The sequence below is a fragment of the Phaseolus vulgaris genome, chromosome 6 (assembly GCF_000499845.2).
Source record: "Phaseolus vulgaris cultivar G19833 chromosome 6, P. vulgaris v2.0, whole genome shotgun sequence".
NCBI lineage: Eukaryota > Viridiplantae > Streptophyta > Magnoliopsida > Fabales > Fabaceae > Phaseolus > Phaseolus vulgaris.
This window is the reverse complement of record NC_023754.2, coordinates 17,211,963-17,224,947: the sequence shown is the minus strand read 5'-3', so window position 1 is coordinate 17,224,947 and position 12,985 is coordinate 17,211,963. Positions and strand designations below refer to the sequence as shown.

Genomic DNA, 12,985 nt, shown 5'->3' with positions numbered 1-12,985 from the left:
CTGTCCAACATAATGACATTGCGATCCACTTTGAAGGCTTTTCCTTGTCTCATGGCAGTAAAATACAAAATATGGTATGGAGAGGGGTTTGGCAGCTATAGTACGGAGCCTGTGGGAGCATAGAAATGACGTGGTCTTCAATCACTGTGTAGTGGACGAAGAAGAGGTGTTGCATAAGGCCCAACTTAAATCTTGGTTGTGGCTAAAACATAAGGGACATAACTTCTGTTATTCTTTCTCTGATTGGGTGATGAACCCTTGGTCCTGTATCAGTAGTTATAAGTAATTTGTTGCAGGTCTCACATGCAATGAATGGAAGAGGATATCCTAGAGGTTCCTTTTGACCCGAAGCTTGGATGTATCCTGTTTTGTGGCAGATTTTTGATGGGCTGTGGCTACGTACCACATGGATGACAAGTATGGATGTCTAGCCGGTTGCAAGAAGGGGCCATGATATGCTGTAGGTATTCTCTGATGTGTGCAGATTCAAATCCAGCAAGGTTTGTATGAGGCAAATTCCGCCATGTTCGCTGAAGTTATACAAGGTCAACTTGATCGTCGGTCGATGAAACGACGATCTCCACGCGGGCGTAGTCGGTGGTCGTCGAAGGTATGCAAGGGTCAACATGACCGTTGGTCGATGAAACGGCGATCTCCATGCGTGCGTAGTCGGTGGTCGCCAAAGATATGCAAAGGTCAACATGATCGCCGGTTGATGAAGCGGCGTTCTGTCAACATGATCGCCGATCGAAGAAGCGGCGTTCTCCATATGTGTGTAGTCGGAGGTTGCTGAAGTTACACAAGGACAACATGATTGTCGGTCGACGAAACGGTGATCTCCATGTGCGTAGTCGGTGGTCGCCATAGGTATGCAAAGATCAACATGATCGCCGATCGAAGAAGCAGCGTTCTGTCAACATGATTGCCGATCGAAGAAGCGGCGTTCTTCATATGTGTGTAGTCGGAGGTTGCTGAAGTTATACAAGGACAACATGATCGCCGGTCGACGAAACGACGATCTCCATGTGCGTAGTCGGTGGTCGCCGTAGGTATGCAAAGATCAACATGATCGCCGGTTGATGAAGCGGCGTTCTCCATAGGTCAAAATGATCGCCGATCGGTGAAGCGGCGTTCACCATATGTGTAATCGGTGGTCGCCGATGTTGGTTATTTTTTGGGTAGGGTTTTCTCACTTTAAGGTTGTTCTGCTCCAACCATAAAGGAGAGTTTCGCTTGTGGATGATATAGGAAGTCCACTTCAACTTCTGGTTACTGTATATGGGTTGGGATACCCATGAAGTATCCCCTTTAATTTTATTTATTCTTTGCTGATAAAAAAAAAATAAAAAATTACATAAATTAAATTATTAATACTCCAAATTCATATAAACAACATTTAAATGAAAAAATATTTTATCCTTACATATTTTTATTTATCAAATTATACATAATACATTATAATGCACACATGTTGTATTTAATCAGTTATTAAAGAACATTTTAAGATAAAAATTAATTTTAACAATACAATATTATTATGTAAAGAGGATATATGATATGATATTTTCTTAATCATTCTTAATGTTTTAATTCAAAAATGAAAAATCATATATTGAATATACGATTTATCAAACAAGAATCGTCAAATCCATTTACGATTTCAGAAAAAAACTCTTATATTTCATATAGAATTTTAATTCATACAATTTCAATTCAAAATAATATATGAAATACATTTTCAGTTTTAAAATATTATAATCTGTCTAATTAAAAAAATATTAGAACAATTTGAAACTCGTATGATTTGTATACAATTTTAGATATTTTTTTTATTTTTAAAAAATAATAATACATAAAATCTAAAAAATCTAAATCTATATAAAGAGGATTTTTCATTATAATTGTTATTTTTTTAAATAATATTTTTTTCTTATATTATTATTTTATTATTTTATAATTACTTAAATTTAAAATTAAAAAATAATTAATATTAAATTTGAAAAAAACTATTTATGATATTTGTAATAATTATTTTAATGAATATAATTAATTACTGATTTTATTTTTATTAATATATTTTATTTTTAATTATTTTAAAATATAGTACAGATTTAAGTAAATCTCCATAAATATTTCATCAATACAATTTTTTTTATAAAATTAATAAATTAATAAATATAAAATTTAATTTAATTAATATTAATAGTTATTTTTATTTTATTTTTTCTTTAAAAATAATTTAATTTTTTTCTTTAAAATATATATATATATATTGATAATTTGATATTTTAAAAATATAAATACACATATATCAATATCTCATTTAATAAATATAAATACACATATAATAATAATAAAAATAAAAATAAAAACCTGTGTGTTAGCGTGGTATAGGAAATAATAAGTTTAAGTTACTGCTTTTAAGTTTTTTTATATATATATTAACTAAAAAAAAATAGGTTGTTATAAAATATTCTTTTAACTAAATAAGTTTTGCAAAGAAAGAGCTGAAAGAATATGAATAGCAGAGCCGAAACCAAATAAACTTTCAAACCAAATGAAAAGGATATAAATGGTAGTAGGACTTCCAAACAGGTAATAGGAAATGATGGTTGGAGCATTGTTAAAATTGTATATAATCTGGCGCATAATTTGAAGTTGTCAGGTATATTTTATGGATATATGTTGGCATAATGGTTATTTTTTTCTTTAAGATGTGACAAATTTGAGAAGAAGTCCTGCAAATTAAACCTCAATTTGGATCCTGCATACTATTCACTCTGATAGAAAGATGTTGCTAGTGTATTTGTACAGTGTGATTCAGTGATAAAAGACAAAAACTTATGATATTTATCATTTCTTTTGACCTCCAGAAAAAGTGTTATTGAGAGGGATAAAAGACAAAAAAAAATTGAATAGAAATATCATTTGATTAGTCGATTTATAAAAAAAAAAATCAAAGTTTCTTCGTTAAGTGATAAATGAAAAATTCATAAAAAATTAGAATCACTACAACGTCTAAAGGGGGCCAAATACCTCCGATCTCTACCGTAGGTGCCAAAGAAGAATGAGAAGAAGCCCGAAAAAAAGCAAAAAGGAAGCCCCAAAAAAAGCAAAAAGGAACATGCACGTGCAGCATCACTACAACTTGCAGCTATACGTCTTCATTTATTTATCTGAATTCGAGAGTTAATACTTCCGGAAATGGTTCATGGATAGTGAAAGTAGTGTTATTTTGTCATTTTAATAGTAAATATATTTTAATTTTGTTATTTTTTATTTACATATTTTTACAAAATATCAATTTATAATTTAACTTTAAAATTAATTTTAAAATATATTAATTCATTTATTATTATATATATAAATATTATAATTGATTATATATATAAAATTGATTATATAATATAATATAATATTAAATAATAACAAATATTTAATAAAAATAAATATTAAATATTAAAAATTAATAATAATGAATATATAATTATTTATATAAAAAAAATAAATTTATACAATAATAATGTTGATTATAAAAATAAAATATTAAATATTATTGTTATTTAAATTTGAAATAAAAATTACTTTTAATTAAATTTTTGTAATAATAAATCTTTAAATATTGTTTATTTTTACATGATAATAATATTAGTAATTTATATTTTTTAAAATATTAAGGTTATATTTTTTAAAAATAAATATTTTTAATAGATATTTTACTTCATTTTAAATTATTTTTCCAATATTTTTTACAATTTTTAATATTTCAATTAAATTAAAATTTATTTTTATAAAAATTTTGACAATAAAAAATAACTCGTATCTCTTGTAACAAATTTATTTACCATTAAAAGAAAAATGTAAAATTTTAATTAATTTAAATCTAAAAACAAATTTCATATTTTATCATTCAAATAGTTTTAAAAATTAAAATAAATTTGTAAACTTATATTTTAAATTTTTTAAAAATATTTTTTCTTTTACCATTATTACATCCACCACATCTTCCACGAACTAATCCACTCCATCTTTACTTGTCCTTGCTTTACATAAATAGTAAAGTGGGACCTGTTACCTATTCTTCCTCTATAAATAGTAGATAGATCCTTCAGTCTAACTACAACCAATTATCTTTCTTGCTCCCTTCAACTCAGATCTTACCATGAAAAGCAACAAAGCATACCTTGCTCTTATGGCATTTCAGTTAAGTTGTATTGGAATCAAGTATGAAGCCTCCAACACCAATCCTTTCCACCAATCAACCCTCTTTCTTCTTCTCACTGCAATGTTTTCCCATGTTCTTGCATCTGTAGCTGACATCAACAAGCCAATCACCACCATAACATTTCATTTCTCTGGGATACTTGTATGTCAAACACTGCTCTGGATTCTCATTCCTCAGCTTTTGTGGTTCTCTGTCATTAACTTCCTTCTTTTACTACTAGTCAAATTCTTGTACTTTGACTTCCTCACTCAACTGATCCTTTTATCCTTCAACTGCATCACTCAGCTGCTCCCTGGATCACCTCCAAATATTGTTGAGATGCCAAATACAGAACCGCAACAACCTCAAGAATCCCAGGTGTAGCATCCCGAGATATATAGGTTTTGAGTTGTGTTTCTGGCTTTATGCTTATGTTCATGTTATGCAGTCTTAATTTTTCCTATTTCTGCTTTTAGTGCTCTCTCTTGTTCCTAATAATTACTGGTTAGATTAATTCCCAAATCATCGGGTTATTATCTGCAAAGTAAACCAAGCTCTTTTACTTTTACATTGATCTTCTATAGAAGTTGTAGTAATTAGCACAGTAGTGGGATATGTGATTCAGAATAGTATTGTAAAGTTCTATGTAACTCACATTGATCAATCTAACTTTTCTTGCTAATGTTGGAAAGGATTCAATTCAGAAAAGCCCAGTTCCACTGCAAACATGCTTTAAACAGGATATATTGGGTAGCACATACTGAATAGTACAATAATTATGAATCCCAATAGCAGAAAAAAAAGGCTTCCCATAAGAATGCTCTTGATGATGTCGATAGACTTAAAACTAGTAGCTAGAGCTTTGTGTAGATTACCAAAAGAACTTTTAAGTGAACTTGTTGGGTTCTCAATAATAAGAAAAGCAAGAAAATAAAAACAAGATTCAAGAAAGCACTTTACTGATAACAGAAGGTCTATACAGAGAACACTCACTGTTTTAGTGTATGGACTATGTTCATCAAACTTTATATATAGACTATATACAGAAATATTAACAAAAGACCATTAAAAAAAAAACCATTAAGACACATTTACTAGGCGATCTAACTCGTGTCAACACTACTAGACGGTCCTGAACAAATGATCTTTTGGACATGATTTAGAGTCAATAATCACAAAACTGAAAACAATTATGATAGAGCAATTTATATAGCAGTTTTTGCTACAATGACAGATTTTCATTGCTTAAGCTTTCCTACACATACACATACCAGTTTCCACAATAAACCAAATGCAAAGCTCAGTCCTAAACTTCTGTTAGGTTTGCAACAATAACAAACAAAAAAACAAGAATAAGATTGAAAGAAAACACTTTTATCAAAATTGAAACGTGTACCTTCTTTGTCGAAAACGGTTTCTATATATAAAACTTAAGCTAAGAGAATAGCAGAAAATTGTTTAATAGAATAGCTAAAAAGAGCTGAACTGAACAAAGCACTTCTTTTGCTGTCAAAATGTCCTAAAATTTCCCACAACATATGAATGCAACACTCTGAGGTTTATCTGTAAAAATCCATGTTTAGTCCGAAGAAATTCAGATGTAATTTTTGGTTAGATTCGTACGTCATTATAAGTTCTAACAAGTTCAGAGTTACTATGAACGAGACTGCACCATCTTTTTCTCTTTGTTAGATTGCATGAAACTTAACTTTAATGCTTTTAGTCCCTTCATGCCAGACAGGAGTGTAGTGAAGGCAATATATTTATGATCATCCTCAGTAATAGCTTCATTTCAATTTTGTCACAATTTAGTTGGGTTTTTCTTATTCAAATATCTTGATTTGCTACCAAGACAATTACTTTGTATGACTTCTCACTAGAAAAGTATGGAGTATAGTTTTTCAAGCCTTTGGCTCAATAAGTTTGTAAAGTTTCAGGTATTGAGACACACCAATTACTAGTTTTGCACCTGTTGGATTGTCAAATATGATTTGTGCCTTTACTTTGACATCAAGTATTCTACAATACCCTATCATCATCACTTTGGAGAGTAGGTCTTGTATGGTTTCATGGAATTGTTTGCATGACAAAGAAGGAATGATATTGTTGCTGCCTTTGTTTATCAGCATGCATGCATCCATGTTGCTCTCTGCAGCTTAACAGTTGGTAACCGTGTTTCTCTCCCCCATGCTCTTGATATTTCCTTGTTGATTTTCTTTTTCTTTTGCAGCTTCTCTACGTCTTTGGGGATTGGAAGCAATCACATGATATCTATTCTTTCAGTGAGGACAAGGAGGACTTTTGCCATTTCTCCCAATATCCTTTCACTGCATTTTTCTTCTTTATTACTGTTTTTTCCTTTGTTAATGCTTGTTTGCTTCTCTGGCAACTTAAAATGTGTTAGGCCGCCATTAGTAGTGGATTTTAAAACTCCACTTAGATAACTTTGTTGTGTTAGCTGAATAAGGAATTTTTGAAAGAGAATTTCAGTATTTTACAATTCCATTTTACATAACTCTGTTGTGTAAGCTGAACACACCCCTTTCTTACATTTTAATTATCCCTTCTTTTTAACTAACCACTAATTAATCTTAAGCTTCTTTCTCTGGATCACCACATTATGTATGCAGCATTAAACTTTTCCATAGAGTTAACAACATTAAACTTTTTTATGTATGCAGGTATTTGAGTATTTGATCAGAAGGCTTTCTCTTCTTCAGACTTCCCGTCTTAGATCAAGATGCTTGTGGGCTACTATTTGAATCCTTACGGGAACGCAGAGTAAGTTTCACAATTTCCAGGAAAAAGATAGTCCTACTAAATATTAGTGAAAAAGATAGTTCAAATCTATATTGGCTGAAAAATAATTTTAATAATGTGAATAAGAAAGCAACCTCTATTAATAGTGAATAAAAAGAGTTGGCTTAAATTGTTTCTGTTGGAGTCAGATTTAAGTTCCCAATAATTAAGGTGTCAGATTAATCTCTTATTCATGGGGTTATTAACAGCAAATAACTCTTGCCTTGATTTTCTGTAGAAGTCTGATTAATTCTGTTAACACATAGTGATGATCGTTCATGGAGCAAATAGGATAGATTAATCACTACACAGATGCTTTAAGCAGAGAATATTGGGTAGAAACATATTGAATAGGGTAATTTTAACAAAAGAATCCTGTAGTACAAAAAAAGCTTCCCATAAGAGTGCTCTTGATGATGTCAATGGACTTACAATTGTTAGCAGAAGCTTGCTACGTAGGATACCAAAAGACAAAACTCAGTGCTAAACCCTGCTTATGCTTTCAAAACAAAATGTCTGTCCTAATACCTACTGTTATCACTGCTTGAGATTTATACATGAACATCCAAGATTAGTCCTAAGAGATGCAAACGTATTTCTGGCTATAGCTTCAGTTTATGCGAATTGGTTTCCAGATCTGTAATGAACTAAACTAACTTATTCCTCTCCTTCTTCTCGGGTTGCATGAAATATAAACATTATATCTTTAAGGGAGTTAAAAGATGGTGCTAGCTATTTATTTTATCTCCACTATGAAATAGCTTCATTGAAATTTTGTCCCAATATATTTGTGTTTTTCCTGGCCAAATAGTTTGTAAAGGTCTTGTTACTACTCAGATATTCTTATATTCTTAGTTAGCAGAGGAATGAGAGCAGAGTATTGATTTTTCTATGTTTCTATTTATTATATGAAGATTTTATCTCCACTAAAAATAAAGACAAGACAATTAATGAAAATAAAGAGATTTGATAGTATATTTGAATGTAAATATGTTATTTAGGCAATTTTCTGTGTTCGATTTTCTTGAACTCGCCAATAGAACTGAAAAGAGAGTCATGGATGTTGTTCTTCATTCAAACCAGAGGCCTTCTCTCTCTCCCCACAAACCCTATTAAATCCTTCAGAAGATCAATGGAGAGAGAGCTCTTCTCAGATTAAGGTTAAGGGTCATTTCCCTTGCTTTGACATGGCATATGAAGGTTTTACTAGTGGTAATCCAGAGAGAGGTGCAAAAGCCATTAGGGTTTTTGTGGAAGACGGTCATTTAATAGAGCTTGATGCAGTCATGCAAAAAAATATGGGACTGGACGGCCAGCGAGTTGAATGTTTGAGTGTGCTCTGTGAAGATGAGAAACAAGCTCTGGCTGTGCATCGTCAGTTACCAGCACATTGATGGACCCGTGTACAGCAATGGAGCGCTTATAGTTTCAACTGTCCTCGGTGATCCAGAGTTAAAGAAGTTATGGTTTAGTGAAGTCAAGGTTATGGCAGAACGCCTCATTAGAATGGTTTGTTCTAATAAGAGCTGACTGAACAGAGCATATGATTATGCAAACTTGTGAACATGAACATTTAAACGTTTAGACAAGCCCCAAAACTCAGTTCTAAACTTAAGGTTAGCCACTTCTTTTGCTGTCAAAACGTTCTAAGATTTTCCACAATATATAAATGCAACACTCTTTGAGGTTTATTTGTGAAAATCCATGTTTAGTCCGATGAGATTCAAATGGGTTTTACTGTTGTACGAAGACTCTTCTTATATTCCTTATGACTATAAATAAACAATTCTTTTAATCAAGAAATAAAATATTGGATTCAGTTTTCATTTTTCTCTCAAACTCCAACTCCTCTCAAAATGTAGTTGCAATGAGCTAGACTACACCAGCCTTTTCTGTTTCTTTAACTGCATGAAATTGAACTTGTACGTGAGATTACTCCTATTGTGCTGGAAAAGAGTGTTAGTGATGGCAATGATTGGTTTATGATCATCCCACAATAACAGCTTCATTCCAATTCTGTCTCAACTTAGTTCCACTTTTCTTATCAAATAGCTTGATTTGAGTTCACATAAAGTATATTCCATTACACTGTCATCAATATGGCGAGTTGGTGTTGTCTGTTTCCATGGAATTGTTTGCATCAGAAGAAACAACAACATAGGTTTGCTAATCAGACATGCATCTATGTTCTTCTCAATACCATGAAAAGATTGTTTTCAAATCTTCTACAACAGTAAATTAATGCTTAACACATTTATTAATAATATTTTCACATACCAATTAAGAAAATAACAATGGTTCTAAAACTGAGAACCCAGCTCAATTTAATCTAACAATATCTGACCTACAAAAAAAACTGCGAGACAAAAAGATTGATTGTAAAATTGAAAAGCTCACTCCAATCCAACATATAGTGGTTTGAAGGTTGATTGGGTTTATCCACCAATTTTAAAAAATAAAAATAAAGAAAAAAATTGTAAAATGTTGATGACTCATACACCAAACAAATAATAGCATAATGAGAGGTTGATAAATGTAGATTAAAGTAATAAAATAAAGTGAAATCCATAATACTTCATAAAATATATTATGTTTAAGAAGTAATATTATTTATTAAAACATGTAAAAAAGATTTCATTGTGGAAGAATTTACTCTAATATCTTTTGACTTTACATGGGTGAGTTATAAGAAAGTGGATGCTGGTAAGAAAAAGTGAACATCAATTACTAAATAATATCATATTTGTGTCACCAATGTTTATTAATGTCGATTTTTTTTAGAATATCATATTTATGTCACATGTGTTTTTTAATTATTTTTAAATAAAAAAACAAAATTATAATATTACTTTTTTATCAATTAAAAAAAATTAGGATTTCAATCACATATATCACATCATTCACAATTTTTTATAATTTGTTTTTATTTTTCTCTTCATATATCTTAACTTAAACAACTTCACTTCCATCTCATTTTCTTTCACATCCAAATTCATTTCATACTCCAACCAAAACAAAAACCTTATGGAGAGTTTCTATTTTAATTCAAAGACACACAAACTTAAATAAATATTAAAAAAATTATATTATTGTAGATTAAATCAATGTTAATATAAATAAATATTAAAAAAATAAAATTAATTTTAATTGAAAATAAATATAAATATTAAAATTATAAGATTAATTTTAATCAAATTCAAACTAAATTTAATAATTATTAAAAAAATTATATTAGCATAAGGTAAATCATTATTAATTTATATAAATATTAAAAGTAAACTAGACTAGTACAGGTTAAATCAATATTAGTTTAAATATATATATATATATATATATTAATTGGTATTGATTTACTAATATTAATTTTAATAAATATTATAAAAGTAAATAAATTATATTAGCGTTCATTTAATCAATATTAATTTAAATAAATATTTAAAAAATAAACTAGCACACTGGTACGTGAAAGATTTTATTATTTGATAGTTAATTGGAATATTTTTTCTCGTGAGTTTATGAATGAAGTGGTTAATAACCCATGAAATTCATCATTCTTTCACATTCTTAACGATGCTAAATTCCAAGTTTGGTGTAGTACCAATCTGCATTCTTTGCCATTTTGTTCGTCCCACGAGCCAAAGCTAACACTACAAGTTAAAACTATGATAATGGATAACACACTTTTCATCTTGGAGATATCTCATTGATTACATCACCACAAATTATACTGAGAATAATTGCACACATTATCTTAACTTAAAATGTATCACTAGATTGAAAAAATATAAATCATCTTTATATATAAATTTACGTTAACTTAAAAATGATTTAATATTTCATTTATACATTAAAATTGATTATCTATTTTGAAAAATATATCAAATTATAAATAATTTAATTACTTTCATATTTTCATGAAGTTTTAATAAAATTTAACTCAAAAATCTGATAATTAATTATATGCTTAATAACTAATAAAAGATTAGTGTATAAAACACATGCCTTACACACATAGTTTCGTTATTTTCGTCAGCTACGTGGTTTTGGCGCAGCAACAGTGCTATACCCTAAAGCTTCGTTGTTTTCTTCGCCAACATGGTTTTGGTGCAACACTATTTGCCAAAGCAAGCTTCGGTATTTTCATCAGTTACATGGTTTTTTGCACAACACAACTATACGCTAAAGCTTCATTGTTTTTGTCAGCTACATATGGTTCGAAGCAGTTGCATGGCGCTTTTATTTAATTTTAAGCTTCCCTATATATATAGATAAGAAAACTTCTATCTTTCCTTGCTCTTGCTGATCAAAAACAAATCTTTCCTTGCTCTTGCTGATGAAAAACAAATCTTTCCTTGCTCACAGAAGTTCTTCTTAATCTCTTTCTCGTTTTAGATTCCATCCACACAGTACTATGCCAAGAATTCTCATGGCTTAGTGAAATATATATTATATGAGTTCGACACAGATATTAAGCTCAACCAGGGAGCTATAATCCTCTCCAACAAGTAGGACAACATTGTATATGTGCATGCTGCCAGTTCGAGATCCACAGTATATGAAAATCAATAGTAGCTTTTGTAAGGATACTGTCAAACTTCAGTTTTGTAAAAATGAGTTAAGTTTAAAATTCACTATTTAATCGAGTTCAAACTTTTCTAACTTTCACGTGGGGGCATGTATTAGTTTTTGAGGCATTGATACAACATATATATAACCAATCACTGAGTTTGATGGAAATGGGTGGTTTTGGTAAAACTTGAAATAGAATTTTGAGAAGTAAAAATATAATTCAATGTATATAATGCTGAATTTCTATCCTCATCTGCTCAGATCCTCCCGTCATTTGAGTTACTGCTGTGATCTTTTTTATGCAGTTAACATCTTAGCTTTGCGTGCCAAGTTTGTGCCAATTCAGTGTTTATGTTTTCCGTTTTTTTGGTTATACAGTAGCTATAGCATGTTGTAGACGGTCTTGCAATGCAGCAATGGTAAGGAGGCGTTGATGCTAATGGTTAGAATTATCTGGAAGGGTGCTAGGATTGTAATGTTATGATTCTGGTCTGTCTGCTCTTCTGTCATGGCATCCCTGCTGTTTGTGCAGTTCTTGGTGCTGTAATTGGTCTGTGCTGCATCTGTTTTGTTGAAGGTGTGGAAGAAATGTTTAAGAAGGCTAAGCTTATACGTGTTATTTTGGTATTTGTATACAGGTAGGATACTTTTTTTTATACATTTTTCTGATAAAAAATAATAATTTAATGTATATGTATACTTACTATAAGAAAAATTTAGAGAAAAAAAAGTTTGGGGGAGCCGTATAACTTTAGCACCTTAAGATCCGCCATTATCAAAGCTATTCGAAAAATTGCATTCTTCCTGCGGCAAGGACTGTCATGGAATTTGTAGCATCTCTGTTCAGCCTTTGATTCAACATTACTTCACAAAAATATTAATTTGCAGATCATCAAAAAATTTGGTTAGCATGAGAACATCCGATAGAAAAGTAAAATAGAAAAGCACGTTTGAGTGTGGACTGCAGAGAACTTCCGATATGGATCTGATAATGAGAACTATCTGTTCAGCTTCACACATGGATGAGATAAGGACACTCATCAAACGTATGGTAGTCTTTCCACACTTGTAACATGCAAATGTGCATGCATGGCAGTATTCATGGTGAAGCTTCAAGCCCATGTATTTTCTTCTGATATATATTTATTTTTCTATCAACAAGTTTTGTTGCTGTAACTGTTCCTTTCAGTATTCCTCATGAACTGACGATTGAGGCCAATTTTAATTCAATGTACGAGAATTGATTTTTTATTTTTGGACCAAACTTGCAAGTATTGTTAAAACATCATAAGGCAAATATTAAATTTAAAAGAATGAAAACAGAGTTTTTGACACAAATCAGGCATGGGAGATGGTTTTCATGTAGATACCTCGAGCAATACGAATTTGCACAAGAAATACCATTTTCCTTTT

General features: G+C 30.5%; 1 protein-coding gene across 9 annotated transcripts in view; it reads left to right on the top strand.

The window, feature by feature from the left end:
- Positions 1-8,694, top strand: part of LOC137831423 (uncharacterized) — a 43,909-nt gene extending 35,215 nt beyond the window's left edge. The window contains exons 1-3 of one of the 9 annotated variants that reach the window (XR_011084428.1): positions 4,126-4,582; positions 6,142-6,370; positions 6,435-8,694. Coding sequence is in view for 3 of the 9 variants with exons in the window: in XM_068639093.1 (XP_068495194.1) it covers positions 4,163-4,582; positions 6,435-6,486; positions 6,886-6,893 (480 nt within the window). In the remaining 6 variants the exon portion in view is untranslated. Of the gene's footprint in view, positions 1-4,125; positions 6,371-6,434 lie in introns of those variants that run through there. The other 8 variants (XR_011084431.1, XM_068639094.1, XM_068639093.1 and 5 more) reach the window with 8 other exon arrangements.
- Positions 8,695-12,985: the final 4,291 nt, after the last annotated feature.